General features: G+C 47.7%; 2 protein-coding genes across 5 annotated transcripts in view; one reads left to right on the top strand and one right to left on the bottom strand.

Annotated features, from left to right (window-relative positions):
* MAPK14 (mitogen-activated protein kinase 14) overlaps positions 1 to 1,031 on the bottom strand; it is a 46,433-nt gene extending 45,402 nt beyond the window's left edge. Inside the window, exon 1 of one of the 4 annotated variants that reach the window (XM_075614138.1) lies at positions 735 to 1,031. In XM_075614138.1, the coding sequence (XP_075470253.1) occupies positions 735 to 844 (110 nt within the window). In that variant the 5' untranslated portion in view covers positions 845 to 1,031. The remainder of the gene's footprint in view (positions 1 to 734) is intronic. The other 3 variants (XM_075614137.1, XM_075614140.1, XM_075614139.1) reach the window with 3 other exon arrangements.
* Positions 497 to 17,291, top strand: part of SLC26A8 (solute carrier family 26 member 8) — a 53,211-nt gene continuing 36,416 nt past the window's right edge. Inside the window, exons 1-3 of the mRNA XM_075614136.1 lie at positions 497 to 618; positions 16,494 to 16,652; positions 17,029 to 17,162. Of these exons, the coding sequence (XP_075470251.1) occupies positions 16,501 to 16,652; positions 17,029 to 17,162 (286 nt within the window). The 5' untranslated portion in view covers positions 497 to 618; positions 16,494 to 16,500. The remainder of the gene's footprint in view (positions 619 to 16,493; positions 16,653 to 17,028; positions 17,163 to 17,291) is intronic.

Below are 17,291 nucleotides of genomic sequence, written 5' to 3'. Positions count from 1 at the left end.
TCAGGTCCTTGCACCAGACCTTCCGTATCCTGCTATTGCAAAACCCTTAAAGGAACAGTAGCACTAAAAAGGTCAGTCCCATGTAGGAGCAAAGTAAACTGATGACAGTGACATGTTTGATGGGTTATTCTTTCAGGACCAGAATAAACAGTGACCCATCTGGGTGATTGACACCTTAATTACAAAAATGATACACCAACAAGTACAGTATTTTATATTTCCGAACTCCTCCCTTCTGTACATCATGTATGTGCTGAACAGGAGCTTGCACCGGCAAAGCCCCCTTCTCCTTTAACAAGGTCTAACAGGGACCTGGAGGGGTGGAGGTTGACAACCACCACCCACATTCAGAGGTCCCGATTAAAATAAAAAACTACATCACAATTTTTGCTACAAGTCTGGATACATTTAAGGAAGATCAGTATTGATAATTTTTCAAAAAAATGTTTTTTTGCGAAGTAACAGGGATTGAGCATAGAAAGTATCAGCTGTATGTAACAACGTAACCCAATCACTGCCATTAGGTCACTTTATTCCTACTGACCTTTTAGCTCATTATACATGGTGTAAACAAGACACCGAAGGAGAACATAAAGTGGACCTGAGGAGCAGACACAAGTAAGTCAGGCAGTATGTGGGGGTGAGGGGTACGTTAGTAGTAGTTTGGAGCGTAAATTATTATCCAAAGTAGTATATGGGTAACAGTTGTAGATTGGGGGGGGAGGAGCTCTCACCACACTGAGCCGTAGGCCCCTGAGCCCACGGGCGTCAGGTTCTGGTACCTCTCGGGCACCTCCCACAGCGTCTTGTTCAGCTCCTGCCGGTAGAAGCAGGGGGATGACATTTTCACAGCCCCCAGTGGGCGGGGAAACCTTCGGTTCCCGCTTCTCGTGCGCACGCGCGCACTCTCCCCGGTGGCGGTCCCGGGCAAAGGCAACGACTCCCGCGAGAATTGTGCACGAGAATTGTGTACGAGACCGTGACGCAAGAAACATGCGCGCGGGAGAGACACGGCGCGAGACGTGAAACACAGCGCGCGCAACCGGCTACGCATGCGCGTAGTAATAGGGGGCCGAAAAAAGGTCTCGCGAGGCTGAGGGGCGGAGATCCGTAGGTGTGTAAAAGGAGGAGAGAGTAGTGAATGTGGGCGCGCAGTGTAAATCACATGTTCGGGATTGCGGAAGACCCCCGGGGTGTAGGGGACCGGTTGATGTCATCCAGTTCTTTGCCGAGAACTCGGGTGACGTCACCGAGCATAACCTGTTCCAACGGATTTAGAATTGAAGGAAGCAGCGAATGAGGACCAGTGACATAAAGTACAGATCAGTATGCACAAGTACTAACCAGTATACACAATGACAATTAGTATAGAATGATGCCCAGTACAGACCACACTAATCTACTCAGTACCGAAAATACTCCAAAATATAGACCATTAATATCTAGTGTTAGCCAGTGGCCATACAAACAATAGTACACCACTGACTCTCCATGTAGACCACCATAGACTAGTGAGTATCAGTACTGAGCAGTAGAGACTGATCGCTACCAACATAGACCATTAACTATAAGTAACTACCACTAGGGTCAGAACCCCTACAGATTTGTAACTATAGTGAGAATCACGAAGTACATACCTGTAAGGACCAGTAACTCCCATAACTACCAGTGGCGACCAGCAAGATAAATTCTCAACCACATAGATACCTTAACCTACACACACCTTAGCCAAACACTGTAATCACACAGACACCTTAACCTCACATCCTTTAACCACTCAGAGAACTTAACATGTCTGAGAAACAGCTGTGCATCTGCAAATGACAAAGGAACCTGCAAACACTGAGCTAAACTGTGTGACAGTTTTAGTTTGTTCAAGTGCATTTGAAATAAGTGGAGTTATAACGAGGAGGTTTAATTATTGATAAAAACACAGGTTTGAAACAAGGTAATTAGAAAACGAAATTGTTAGTTTGGCACTTACTACTTCATAGTTGCAAGTAGCATAATGCACAAGATTGAGAATGCCACTAAATGCCCATCTTGCTATATGTATGTGCTCTTGGAGCAATCGTTCCAGGGAGCATATCACTGAATCCAAACAAAAAGGGTGATGAAAGAATCACCCAAAGATATCTATTTCCTGCACTCAGTTAAATCATATACACTATAGTGATAATTACTACATTTTCCAGTAGATATATTTATCAAGTGGTAGATAGTTACAGACTACTTGTAGTAACTGCTACCATCATTGTAGGACAGGTACTAATAAAAGTCAGCAAATGGGCTGAAAATAATAAAACTTGATTTCTATTTGGACATTGACGAAAGATCAATGACAGTGAATATATATACAGACATACCCCGCATTAACGTACGCAATGGGAACGGAGCATGTATGTAAAGCGAAAATGTACTTAAAGTGAAGCACTACCTTTATTCCACTTATTGATACATGTACTGTACTGCAATCGTTATATACGTGCATAACTGATGTAAATGACACATTTGTAACAGGCTCTATAGTCTCCCCGCTTGCGCACAGCTTCGGTAGAGGTAGGGAGCCAGTATTGCTGTTCAGCGGGCTGACAGGCACATGCGTGAGCTGCCGTTTGCCTATTGGGCGATATGTCCTTACTCGCGAGTGTACTTAAAGTGAGTGTCCTTAAACCGGGCTATGCCTGCACAGTGCTTGGGGTAAAAAATATCCCCAATAAAAAAGTGGGTGGGTGCTAATCATATATTGAGTACATCTATACTAATATCGTTATCAATAATCACAATTATATATGTATATTAGCAGACGCAAGATCAACAGTATCTAAGATAACCATGGGAAACCAAATCACCAAACGGTATGAGTGATGAAATATGGATATACAAATCCATCTAATCTCCTTGCCGATTGTTTTAAATACAATACATATAAATCCAATTCTAGCCAATTCGGACACAAAAAAGTCTAAGCAAGTCAGTCTTGAGTATTGAATATCCAGCGCACATCCAAATACACTATTGTGCAGCATTCAACTCGCATCTGTGTACCTGTCAGTGCTTAGTTTATACAGAGTAACAAATGTTGCTAAACATGTATTTTTAACATACCGCCTAACACATTATCAGCATTAGTTATTAGTAGTTATTAGTAGTCAGTGCTAACCCAGGCTGTCATGTATACATAGTTATACTTAACCTATAAATCAGAATTAATTCTTACTGATAAATTATAAGCTAATAAACCATAAGTGGAATACTCCTATGTCCTCTCGTGAGTCCACAGTTACTTTACACTGACGCGTAGCCAAAAGTATACTAAGAAAATACGTTTGAGTCAATCCCCATCCAACCCGTTACTCAGCAGTTGATCCATCCTACTTCCTCCAGGACATCAGCGTAGTGACGTCACAGCCCGACGTACGTTTTGCACGGTGGGTACGTGCTTTCTCAAGGGAAATCGGGATTATGTTTTACCCCGAGCACTATATATATATTCACTGTCATTGTTCTTTCGTTGATGTCCAAATAGAAATAAAGTTTTATTATTTTTGGCCCATTTGCTGACTTTTATTAGTACCTGTCCTACAGTGATGGGAGCAGTTACTACAAGTAGTTTGTACCTATCTACCACTTGATAAATATATCTACTGGACAATTTAGTCAATATCACTATATATGATTTATCTGAGTGCAGGAAATAGGGATCTTTGGGTGATTCTTTCATCACTCTTTTTGTTTGGATTCATGTTATATGCCTTCCCTATATGCGCCAGTTTTATACAATAATTGAATTTAATGAGGTTGTGCTAACATAACACTGTGTCAAGTGTGAGCAGATGGTCTCTTTGGAGTTTAATGCCGCGTCCATGGTCATCAAAATGCCATAAGGCAATGAGTGTGGCTATAGACCTCGCGTGCGTGGGCACGCGGTTCGAGAAGAATCAAATAGATATGCTTTTGCCTCATGGTTCAACCAATCAGGGCGAACCACTCACGTGATGTCACAGGAATGCCCTCCGTCACGCAATCCTACAGGCTGTGGATCGCTCCACCTACAGGCGACCGTAACACCGCACACACGCGAGCGGGCACAATGGACGCAGCCTAAGGCCGTGGATATAGTAGGCGCGCGACAGAGCGCATAACTTCACATGCCTGTCGCTAGAGTGATCCAAGCCTTTGGGATGCGAAGGTGGAGGCATGGCTGTGATGTCACAAAGCTGGTTCGCCCTCATTTGCTGAACCACTCATGTGACTTGTCCGTCGCGCAACCAAAACAAAATCTTTTGTCTGCTTGAAAATCAGCTGCGCTGTCACGCTTCATCGCACGCTCTATGGCCTGCCTCATAGAGCTACGACCTTTTGTTTGTGCCATAGTGCGCAGTATGGACATAGCATAAGGTTCTTGATCTGAAGAGGCAACTTGCAACACTGAGGGACATTGGCAATCTTGAAACAAGTTTGTTGTTCACTGAGCAGGCTCTGACTGGGTATAGTAGTGCAGTGGGTGGGGCTATGACTGAGGTCCAGGAAGAGGTAGGTAGCTGTGTGACAGCAGAGGAATAGGCCACGTCTGAGCTGATCCATCTGTGACGGGGCAGAGGCAATGCAGCTCATATTAATAATGTTTAAGCCCAGCCATTACCCCTACCTGTTTGTTTGACGGATATTCAGGATTACCCTGCACATCCATCTGCCTGCGACTCATTTGGCCCAAATCCTATATGTTGAAGCATAATATTGTACAGGGAAGGCTTTTTGGATGTTAATGTGCTGTATTTAAACTCGAAGTCCAAGGTGATCAGGGAGCGCAAAGACCATGAAAAATAAAAAACATCCAACATAGTGCAATATGTCTGATGCTAATGTTGAAACATCCAGACCATAAACATCCAATGATTTATATACTCACACAGTGACCTGTGTTAAGGTGTATGTAAAGGTATCTTTAGGTGGGGATGAACTCCCAAATGGAAATAGCCTCTGCATGAGTCTTATGGTGTTATCATCGCTTCCATAAGATTAAAAAAGAAGAACAGGCATAGTGTAGACTGCACCCAAACAAGTTTATATGCAGTAGAATGATAAAAAATACACTCACATGGTTTTTCATATAAAGATAGCGGTTAGATCATACGATCATGAGGTCTGCACCCACAATGGAGGTCCCTGAGCCGTCTCTCCGCTCGATACACAAAACAATCGCGTCTTCCCTTTCCTGCACTTCCGGGCTGGTAACTCATTCAGGGGGCTCTCGCGGTGTCTCGGGACTGGTAGCTGTACGTCTATGGAGCCTCCCTCTTTGATCTGACTGAGATTTCCGTCTCTGGCAAACACTCTACGCGTTTCTCCTCATCCGAACTGGAGATACAGAAATGCACTTTAAAACATCTTTAAAATACAGGATTATAATGAAACATGGGAACAGGGGAACATACATTTTCATGACATGACAAGGTGTAAACCACATTCCTGGACCGCAGTCCATTTAACCCCTTGCCTCCCTGTGAAGTACCCTTTAATACCGGGCCAACCCCCTCTCCCTCTACACCTCCCCTTCTTAATGGGGGACCTGTGGCCCACTGGCCCTAACGGGGAGTGGGGCACTGCTGGCACCCTTAACGAACTCAGTCTCAGAGGGATAGTCCTGTCGTGAAAGTCCATCAGCATTGCTGTTTTCACTACCCTTTTTGTGCTGAATAGTAAACTCGAATTCTTGTAAGGCCAAGCTCCATCTTAGCAACTTGGCATTCTCCCCTGATGCCCTCTGCAGCCAACTCAGGGGGTTGTGGTCTGTGAGGATCGTGAAAGCCCTTCCATACACATAGGGCTGGAGTTTTTTGAGTGCCCACACAATGGCCAAGCACTCTTTCTCAATGTTGGGCATAGGCCACCTCTCTGGGGAGTAGTTTTCGGCTGAGGTACACCACAGGTTGCTCTCTGCCGTCGTCCCCCACTTGGCTCAACACAGCCCCAATGCCATAGTCCGAGGCATCAGTCTGTATGAGGAAATTTTTGGTATAGTCCGGGGCAGCCAGTATGGGGGCCCCAGCAAGCGCAGTTTTCAGTGCCTGGAATGCAGTCTTACAGGCAGGAGTCCAGGTGATAAGCACAGGCAGTTGCTTCTTAGTCAAATCAGTCAGGTTTTTTGCCATGGCGCTGTACTGTGGGACAAACTTCCTATAGTACCCTGCGGTGCCCAAAAATGCCATGACCTGTTTCTTGGTTTTTGGAACAGACCACTGAACTATGGCTTCTACCTTGGCTGGCTCTGGTTTGAGGTGCCCTCCACCCACCCTGTGCCCCAAGTACAGGACCTCTGCCATCCCTACCATACACTTAGTGGGTTTCAAGGTAAACCCAGCCTCCCTGATCCTATCCAGCACCGCAGCTACATGTCCTAAGTGGGAGTCCCAGGAATGACTAAAGACAGCAATGTCATCTAAGTAAGCCCTGGCATAGCTCTGCATCCCTTCCAGTAACCTATTGACCAGGTGTTGGAAGGTAGCCGGGGCATTCTTCATCCCAAATGGCATCACCAAAAACTCATAGAGGCCACTTCGAGTGATGAATGCTGACTTCTCCCTAGCTTCCAGGGTCAGTGGGATTTGCCAATAGCCTTTGCTCAAATCCATAGTGGTCAGATACTTTGCCCCCCGCGAGTTCATCCAGTAACTCATCCATGCGGGGCATGGGGTAGGCATCTGACACCGTCCCAGCGTTGAGCAAGCGGTAGTCCACACAAAACCGGGTGGTCTTGTCCTTAGGGACTAGAACTACCGGGCTTGCTCAAGGACTCTGGGACGGAGTAATTACCCCTAGGGTCAGCATCTCCTATATCTCCCTTTCTATACTGGTCTTGATCTCTGCTGACACTCTATAGGCGTGCTTATGCAGAGGCTGCAGATCCCCTGTGTGCACTGGGTGTTTTGTGAGATGTGTGGTCCCTGGCATGTCAGTGAAGAGGGCCCTAAACTTATCTAGCATGTCCCTGGCTTCTACCTGCTGCCTAGCACTCAACTGTGCCCCTATCTCTACCTGCTCCACAGTGTTTCCCTGCCTAGCCTCCCCTAGGAGATCAGGCAGAGCATTGCTCGCCGGATCCTCCAGCAGTGGGCTACAAATGGCCATTACTGCTCCCATACTCGGTGCTCTGTATTCTTTCAGCATATTGACGTGATACTGTATGTCTTATGCCTCTCAGGCTCTACCTGTACAACGTAGTTGTACTCATTCACCTTTCGGATGACCGGGTACGGTCCCGACCAGGCAGCCATCAACTTGTTCTCCCGAGTGGGTTTGAGAACAAGCACCTGCTGTCCTGGGATGCATTCCCTGCTACGGGCATTCCGGTCATACCATTGCTTTTGCTTGGTCTGAGCGGCCCTGAGGTGGTCCTGGGCCACCCCCATGAGCATCTCTAACCGGTCTCGGAGATCTACTACATACTGGATCACTGAAGCATCAGTAGCAGTAGCCTTCCCATCCCTCACGGAATAGGTCCAGAGGTCCGTGTACCATGTGGCCATATAGTAGCTCGAAAGGGGAGAAGCCTGTAGATTCCTGCGGTACCTCTCGGTAGGCAAACAGCAAGTGCTGTAAATGAATCTCCCAGTCTTTCCCCTCCGCCTCTATAAAGGTCCGAAGCATCTGCTTCAGGGTACCGTTAAACCTCTCACATAATCCGTTTGTCTGGGGATGGTAAGGGGTAGTGCGCCGGTGCTGTACACCGCATGCATCCCAGAGACAATGTAACAGTTCACTCATGAACTGCGACTACTGATCGGTTAGGACCTCACTAGGGAAACCTACCCTAGAAAAAATGTTCAGCAAAGCTGCTGCCACTGTCTTGGCATCAATGGTGCCAAGCGCTACCGCCTCAGGGTACCGGGTGGCAAAATCCACCACCGTGAGGATGTAGCGCTTCCCTGACCTGCTAGGAATCATAAGGGGTCCTACAAGATCCATCGCTACTTTCTGGAAGGGTTCCCCTATTATCGGTAGGGGTTTCAGGGGTGCCTTCACATGGTCGCCTGCCTTACCCACTCGCTGGCAGGCATCACAAGAGCGGCAGAAAGTGCCTACATCTCGAGATGCCTCCGGCCAGTAGTAACGCTGTAATAACCGGGCTCGCGTTCTGTTGACCCCCTGATGTCCCACTAACGGAATAGAGTGAGCTACCCGTAACAGTTGCTGCCGGTACCCCTGGGGCACTACTAGCTGTCGCTTACCGGTCAATCCCTCCTCTATCCCTGGGTTCCCTTCATCTCTATACAGGAGTCCCTTATACCATAGGCAGTGCTCAGTGCCTTCCCCTGCCTGAGATTCGGACGCCCGAAGTCTCACGCCAGCCAGGGTAGGGTCTGTCGTCACTGCCTCCCTAAACTGGGCTCCTAATTCTGCCCCCCCCCCCAGTCATGTCATTGTCCGGAGAATGGGGAAGGGTGAAGGGGAACAGTAAGTCAGTCTCTGGTTGCAACTGATCCTGGCTTACCTCCCCAGGCTCCTCTGTGCCCTCCGCTAACGTTGGTCCCAAAGGCTGGGGGACTGGCGCCGCCGCCATTGCCGCTGTCTGGCTCCGGGTAACCGCTGCCACTGCAGCGGGCTTGGGCACTCGGTCATAGGTGCAGGTCATCGGTCCCAGATCATTGCCAAGAAGAACATCGGCATCCAAACCGGGTAAATCCCCCACCTCCCGCACACCCTGGCCCTCCCCCCAATCCAAAAAGATTCTGGCCACTTGCAGGAAACGTGGCTCTCCGTCGGCCACAGTGATCTATATCCCAGGGCCTGGAAGTAATTCCTCTGGCCGGACCATATCAGGTCGGACCAGGGTCATTGCAGCTTCTGAATCCAGCAAGCCGACTGCTTGCCGGTCACCGACTGTGACCGGGGTGAGATGTCTGCTCCGGCCGTCCGTCTGCTGCAGGTCCGCGCTTAGATGTCCTCCGCTCCTCACCGATGAAACCGGGACAGGTGTGGCATGGGACGTCTCGCTGGGAGTTGGTTCCATGACCGGTCCGAAGTCTTTGGTGGAAGCCACCCGCACGCGGGCTACCGGCTTCGCAGCTGGGGTGCGTTGCCCCTGATGGGGTCCGCCAGAACGCAGGGGTTCCGGGCAATCTGGTCTGATGTGACCAGGGCGGTTGCAGTTGTAGCACCGGTGCTCGTGCCGGAGCTCCCCCTCCTTCGGTGGACTGCTGCCCGCAGGCGGCCTCTGAGCCCATTGGGGGGTATTGGCAGACTTTCTGGCCGGTGCCGCCGCCACCGCTGCCTTGGCTACTGTTTTGGCGGTCATCAGGGCTCGGCTGACCACATAGTCGTCTGCAAGCCTCGCCGCCTCCTGGTAAGTCTTGGGCTTCTTGTCGTACACCCAAGCCCTCACCGCCGGCGGGCACTGCTGCATGAGCTGCTCCTGAAAGATGAGGTCCAGCAGGCGTTGGTAAGTCCGTGCCTCATAGCCCTCCACCCAGCGCATCCCGTACAAAGCCATGCGGGTCACGTAGGTAACATAGGACTCCTGGGGCTTCCTCTCTTCCTGCCGGAATTTACCCCGATAGGCTTCAGGGGTAAAACCGTACTGAAACAATAACAGTTCTTTCAGGTGTTCATAGTCATCAGCATACTCATCTGGAAGCGCCATCATCGTCTGCTTAGCCATGCCGGACAGTAAGGGGTCCAAACATGCAACCCTATGCTGGGGAAGCACTTTGTACCGCCGACACTGTGTCTCAAAGTTCTTTAAAAAACTGTCGATCTGATCAGTACCTTCCACGAACTTGGTGAGACTGTGCTGATCCAGTTTGAGTTCATCGTTGTTGGGTTGGACAGGGGGGCAATAAGCGGGTCTGTTCACTGCCATAGTGATAAACTGCAGCCGCTCCTCGGGTGTCCCTCTGTCTCCCCACGCAGTAATCAGTGCCAACATTTCAGGGGTGAACGGACTGGTAGCCGCAGCAACCAGTACCCCTCCTGTTAAACTGCTCCCGGGAGGTGCACTCGTTCCCTCCCCGGGATTCCGCCGCCCCGGCACTGGGTTCCTTCCCTGATCTCCGGGTGGCTGTATAAGGGCAAGCTGAGCCATATCCTGAGGCTCTGCAAGCCGGGCTTCATAGTCACCGATTGCGTCAACCATGTCTGCGACCTCCTGGTTCTCATAGGGCAGTCCATATTCACGGCACTTGTCCTTCAGCTGTGCTCGGGTCCTCATGTTGGATGAGCCTTCCGCCTCGCTCATGGTTCACGGTTGCAGCAGTGAGGTGGTGTTACAACTTGTGTTAACTGTTGCACTACTGTGTGTTCAATATCTTTAGTCCCAGGAACTCGCAATTACTCTCGAGTTCCCACTATATTACAGGGTCCCACCGAACACTATAATATAATATAATATAGGTTCAGTTCAATCCCACCGCTTGCCACCAGTTAATTATAGAGCTTGTCACGGTAGTTTATGACAAGATATAATGAACACCAAATATCTGGGTTGAACTGAACGAGGCTTAGATATAATAAAATATATTTATTCCTTAAAAAGGTGAACACAGCAATATAGTACAATTAACAGACAAGAAGGTAACACTTACTTAGGGTTGGGGATGGAGAAGTATCAGCTAGCAATTCTCCAGCAATCCGGTGACATTCCAGGTGGAATCAGAAGCACAACTAAAAACTGTAGGATTGACACAGTTTATATACCTGTGTAACCCTATTCTTAACATTGAATACAGACTATTGGTGAACAATTATCTGTATCCAATCCCTAACGTGGAGACACAGATTAACCCATGCCCACCAGCTAATTAGCCCATGTGTACTGGGACTCTATGGGTAGCCCCATAATTAAATCAGGGGCAACGACCAATCTACCAAATGAAGTATCTGCATTGTTTGTAGGTGTAGACATAACACTTACAAACCACTCCAGTTTGATGATTCTACGCCCTCAGGTAACAATTAGAGTGGCAGAGTCTTGTTGATTAGTACTTGGTCTGTTGATTAGTACTTAGTGTAAACAATCAGGGCAGTTACCTTTTGATCACAGTGCTTAGGCTCAATCAGCCGGCTGCCCTTCATGACCTATTAGCATAGCAGATGGCGTCTGCATTTTCAGAACAGATCCAAAATACCATACATATACATTTTAATATCTACACATATTAATAAGTTCCATTCTGGTGGGCTCAGTGGGTCGAAATTTGCCAGTTTTTAATGCCTACAGTGACTCCACATATTGGCCAATTATCAACTCTCTGCGACCTCCAGAACTGGAGATACAGAAATGCACTTTAAACATCTTTAAAATACAGGATTATAATGAAACATGGGAACAGGGGAACATACATTTTCATGACATGACAAGGTGTAAACCACATTCCTGGACCGCAGTCCAGTTAACCCCTTGCCTCCCTGGTGAGGTCAGGGGGTGGCCATATGGGGTGCAACCCCTTTAATACCGGGCCAACCCCCTCTCCCTCTACACATGGTCTTTGCGCTCCCTGATCACCTTGGACTACGACTTCTCCTGGATTAAAGAAAGTAATCCTATCTTGGGTTGAGCTGCATTCCAACCGATTTGTTTGTATCCACTTTATTTATTTATTCACATATTCACTGTGTATTCACTTAGACTTGATTCAAAGTCATTTCACATTGTGTTTCACTAATTAATGTGTTTAGATATAAGCGCTATTAGATAACACCCCCCTTCCTTTCTATATTTAAACTATAATGTGCATTTCTTGTTCCCTTGGAGTGCTAGATTGGTAATACACTTACCCAGCCTGCATCCAAATGGATCTGGGTTTCGCTGATTCCACAAGGGGGTTGAGAATAAGGGCGAGTGGGGGTGGGCGGTTCTCCTATCTGGGAGCCATTGGTTCGATAAACAGAGCCATTGTCTGCCCCAGACAGTGAGGTGCCTATATCATCAGGAGTCGAAAACCAGCACTGAGAACAGTGGCAAGTAAGCGCTGTTCTCATTGGTTGATTCATAATTCCCACTCGCCTTGCCCCAGCCCGGGTTGGCGAATACAGCCGAGCCCTCGCGCTGTGATTGGTCTAACACAGTATCGGCGCTGTGGTCTGCAAAGTGATGGAAATGAAGATGCAGGCAATTGTATTGTATGTCATTATTTATATAGCGCCATTAATGTACATAGTGCTTCACAATAGTAATACACGTGACAATCATAAATAACAAATACAGATAACGGGTCATGGGAATAAGTGCTTCAGACATAAACGTAACATTTAGGAAGAGGAGTTCCTGTTCCAAGGAGCTTACAATCTAATTGGTATGTAGGAGGAACGTACACAGACAGTAGGAGGGCATTTTGGTCATTGCTTCTGCAGGGGGCCAAGCTTTATGTGTCATGTGTCTAGTAATATCTACGGTGCTACTCATATGCTTCTTTAAGCAAGTGTGTCTTAAGGTAGGTCTTAAATGAGGATAGAGAGGGTGCTAGTCGGGTATTGAGGGGAAGGGCATTCCAGAGGTGTGGGGCAGTCAGTGAGAAAGGTTTAAGGCAGGAGAGGGCTTTAGATACAAAGGGGGTAGAGAGAAGACATCCTTGAGCAGAACGCAAGAGTCGGATGGTGCATAGCGAGAAATTAGGGCTGAGATGTAAGTAGGGGCAAGAGTGTAAAGCTTTAAAAGTGAGGAGGAGAATTGAGTGCAAGATTCCGGGATTTGATAGGAAGCCAGGAGAGGGATTTCAGCAGGGGAGACGCTGAGACAGATTTAGGAAAGAGTAGAGTGATTCTGGCAGCAGCGTTTAGGATAGATTGTAGGGGAGACAGGTGAAAGACAGGAAGGCCGGACAGCAGGAGGTTACAGTAATCGAGACGGGAGAGAATGAGGGCCTGAGTCATAGTTTTAGCAGTTGAGCAACAGAGGAAAGGGTGTATCTTTGTAATATTGCGGAGGAAAAAGCGACAGGTTTTAGAGATGTTTTGAATGTGAGAGAGGAGTCGAGTGTGACCCCTAGGCAGCGTGCTTGTGCTACTGGGTGAATGATAGTACTTCAAACAGTAATGTGGAAGGAGGTAATAAGGGCAGGTTTTGGAGGAAGTATGAGGAGCTCTGTTTTTGTCATGTTAAGTTTAAGTCGGCGGAGGGCCATCCAGGATGATATAGCAGAGAGACATTCAGAAACTTTGGTCTGTACAGCAGGTGTAAGGTCAGGGGTTGAAAAGTAAATTTGTGTGTCGTCAGCATAGAGGTGATATTTAAACCCAAGAGATGTGATTAGGTCACCTAGAGAAAGTGTGTACAGGGAAAAGAGAAGAGGTCCCAGGACAGAGCCCTGTGGTACCCCCACAGAGAGATCGTTAGAGGAGGAGGCGGTGTTAGCAGAAGAGACACTGAAAGTACGATGGGATAGGTAAGAGGAGATCCAGGATAGAGCTTTGTTACGAATACCAAGAGTATGGAGAATGTGGACGAGAAGAGGGTGGTCCACGGTGTCAAATGCTGCAGAGAGGTCGAGTAATATGAGCAGAGTGTAATGACCTCTGTCTTTGGCAGCATGGAGGTCATTAGTTATTTTAGTGAGGGCTGTTTCCGTCGAGTGAGCCGTGCGGAAGCCAGATTGTAGAGGGTCTAGGAGAGAATGGGTGTTGAGAAAGTGGAGCGAGAGAATACATGACGTTCAAGGAGTTTAGAGGCAAAAGGCAGGAGGAAGACAGGTCGATAGTTAGAAAGACAGGTGGGGTGAAGCTTGCTGTTTTTGAGTAATGGTATAAAGGTTGCGTGCTTGAAGGAGGAGGGAAAGGTACCAGAGTAGAGGGAGGTGTTAAATATCTGTGTGAGCGTAGGGGTTATAGTAGAAACAAGATGTTTTAGGCGATGGGAGGGAATGGGGTCAAGAGGGCAAGTGGTAGAGGGAGAAGAGTTGATCAGCAGTGACACATCCTCCTCTGCGACAGTGGAAAAAGAGTCAAGGAAGGCAGGAGGAGAGTTAGGAAGCAGTGTATTATGGGAGGAGGAAACAGAGAAGATGTTCTGACGAATGGACTCCACCTTTTCCTTGAAATAGTCAGCAAAGTCCTGAGGTGAAATGGAGGAAGAAGAGGCAGCTGGGTGTGGTTTGAGTAGAGAGTCAAAGACAGAGAAGAGTTGGCATGGGTTAGATTTGTGTGTGTTGATTAGTGAAGAAAAGTAGGTTTGTTTAGCCTGAGAGAGGGCAGAGTTGAAACAGAGTAGTATAAATTTGTAGTGAAGGAAGTCTGCAAGAGTGTGAGATTTCCTCCAGAGGCGTTCAGAGGAACGAGTGGAGGAGCGCAGCATGCGCGTGTGTGAATTTAGCCAGGGTCTGGGGTTAGAAGGGCGAGGGCGGCAGAGAGAAAGCGGGGCATGTAGATCAAGAGAGGAGGATAAGGCAGAGTTGTAGTTCCTGACCAGCTTATCAGGGTCTGGAGTAGAACTGAGAGAGGAGAGGGAGGAGCGTAAAGTGGAATCAAAGGCTGGTAGGTTAATAGAGCACAGGTTTCCGCAGAAGCGAGGGGTAGATGGAGAAGGGAGAAACGAGAGAGAGAGAAAATGAGATGAGGTGATGGTCAGAGATAGGAAATGGAGAAATCGGAAAGAGAAAAGTTTTTTGTGAAAACCAGGTCTTGGTCGTGGCTAGCCTTGTGGGTGCTAGCTGCAGTCCACTGTTAAAGGCCAAAAGAAGAGGTTAGAGACAGAAAGCAGGAAGCCCAAGGGAAAGAGGGGTCATCAATGTGGCAGTTGAAGTCCCCAAGGAGAAGAATAGGGGAATCTGAGGAGAGAAAGAAAGAAAGAGAGCCAGGATTCAAAGTGAGAGTGAAAGGCAGAGTAGAGGTAGGTGGGCGATAGATTACCGCCACATGGATAGGAAGAGGAGAGGAGATCTGGACAGTGTGAGCCTCAAAGGAGGGAAAAGCAAGAGAGGGAGGAATAGGAAGGGTATGGTAACGACAGAGAGAGGAGAGGAGTAGCCCCATGCCTCCACCCCTGCCATCAGGACGCGGAGTGTGGGAGAAGGAAAGGCCACCGTAAGAGAGGGCAGCTTCCAGAGCAGAGTCAGACTGAGTGAGCCAGGTCTCAGTTATAGCAAATAGGAGCAGAGAGTGAGAGAGAAAGAAGTAATGTACAGAGTGGAACTTGTTAGAAAAGGAGCGAGCATTCCAAAGGGCACAAGAGAAAAAGAGAGGGGAGGGTGGCAGGGGATGGGTATGAGGTTGGAGGGGTTAACACCAGAAGGAGTAGAAGTTGCATTTTGCAGATGAGGGCAAGTAGAAATAACGCAGGGACCGGGATTGGGAGAGATATCCCCAGAAGCCAGGAGGAGAAGCATGGAAATAAAGAGAATATGTGAGGAGGATTTGTAGGGGTGTGTTTTAGTGCAGGGGGAATAGCTGTGTAGTGTCAGAGGGCACAGGTAAGAAAGGAGTTCATGTGAACTGAGAAGTGGTGAAAGAAGGAAGGGTGGATATATATGAATAGGGTTGGAGACATGGGATTGGTAGAAAGAAGTGCGTATTTTGAAAAGGAGAGGTCAGAGCAAATATAAAGAGTAGCAGCGGCATGACAGTAATAGTTTAGTGCTGAAGTGTGTGGTCTGGGATAGCAAATGTCCACCTTTCCAACGTAGTTCAAATCCAGGATTGAGGGCCAGTAGGTGTTTTGTAGTCCACTTGTTTTCACTCCTGTTGAACTCCCTGTTAAACTCCACACTGCTTGCCACTTAGAACATGGGCCACTTTGAATTCATGGGCTGCATTCACAGCTAGGGCTGCTCTGTCTGCACTTATAAAAGGCCTAATAAGTCACCTGACAGAGCTTAATTCAGCCCATCCACCTTAATTAGCACATGTGAGGCATATTAACACAGATGTTTTCTCAACAGAATGTTGTCATGCCTAAGTGTCAGAGCTGAATTTAATTAAGACTAAACTAAAAACTACACCTAAAATACACAGCAGGGGCTGGTTTGCAGGCAGACAATTGAAATATGTTTTTTACCTGAGAAGAGTAGAAAAAGATGATCAGTAATTCAATAGCAAAGTTACCTAGGATGCATCAACAATCTGTCTATCTCAGGATATTCCAGTAACTCGGGATCACTGCCTCTTGGTTCACAGTTCGTATTTCCAGTTAGTCTCTGGTCACTGAGACATAAACACAAACAACTCCGAATAACTACTGTATGGAACTCAGATCAACGTCAACTTGCATAGAACCGTGGCCTCCATCTGAAAACAATGGTGCTGACCAATCAGCAAAGATATTGTCTTTGCTTAGCCAATCAGAGACAGGTCTTGCCCCAAGGAGAAGGAAATAAGAACTGACCAATAGGGAATGAACCAATGAGGCTAGGACCCAGGTATCGTTCCCTGGTTTTAGCTTCACAGCTTCCGCAGAGTGAGATGCCTCACTGCCGGAGAGAAAACAATGCTCCGACCTTGGAGTGTGCATCTCCTTTCGCCCCGCAGAACATCGCTTCTCACTCCTGCTCCTCTCACTCCCATAGGGGCAGGATGGCGCAGGAGGAAGATCTTGTTGCCATGCGCACGGACTGTGTGTACGAGGTGAGGAGGCCAGTGTATAATGAAGGGGATTTCCAGCGAGTGTACAGCAAGATCCCCCAACCCCCCATAACCATCCGGGAATCTCTGAAAAAGACCTTCAGGTGGGATCAAGAGACACCTCCCTCTAACCCCTAACAGTTATTGGACGGCACCTCAAAATCCAGTGCTTATAACTACTTCCTTATTAGAAGTCCCATATATTCCCTGTATCTTTCTACTTGCTCCATATAACCCCTCCCTTCAACTTCTATTGCTCTATATAACCGCTCCCTGTTACTCCCACTATTGCTCCATATTATCTCTTCCTATCGATCCATATAACCACTCTCTATAACGCCTATTGCCCCTTTTAACCGCACCCTATAACGCCTATGGCTCCTTGTAGTTTACCGCTATTACTCCATGTAACAGCTCCCTGTGATTTTTCCTATTGCCCCTTAGACATTCCACTATATAACCAGTTCTTTCTCCCTCCAGCGGGCTGCATCCTAGAGTTGTCTGCATGTCTCTGTGCCCTATCATAAACTGGATACGTTTGTATCAGATTCGCCGCTGGATCGTCCCTGACATTATCTCTGGGATGTCATCAGGTGTCATTCAGATCCTGCAAGGTGAGTGGTGGGTGACATCCTAGTGATACTCCCAGACCCTGATAAATACCCCTCACAAGTGCCCATGCAACCACTGACAGTGTTATCAACTAACCCACCCAAACACTGGCCATTCTATCTACCAACCCA

Source organism: Ascaphus truei, chromosome 9 (genome assembly GCF_040206685.1).
Source record: "Ascaphus truei isolate aAscTru1 chromosome 9, aAscTru1.hap1, whole genome shotgun sequence".
Classification (NCBI taxonomy): Eukaryota; Metazoa; Chordata; class Amphibia; order Anura; family Ascaphidae; genus Ascaphus; species Ascaphus truei.
This window is presented reverse-complemented; position numbering and strand designations above follow the sequence as displayed.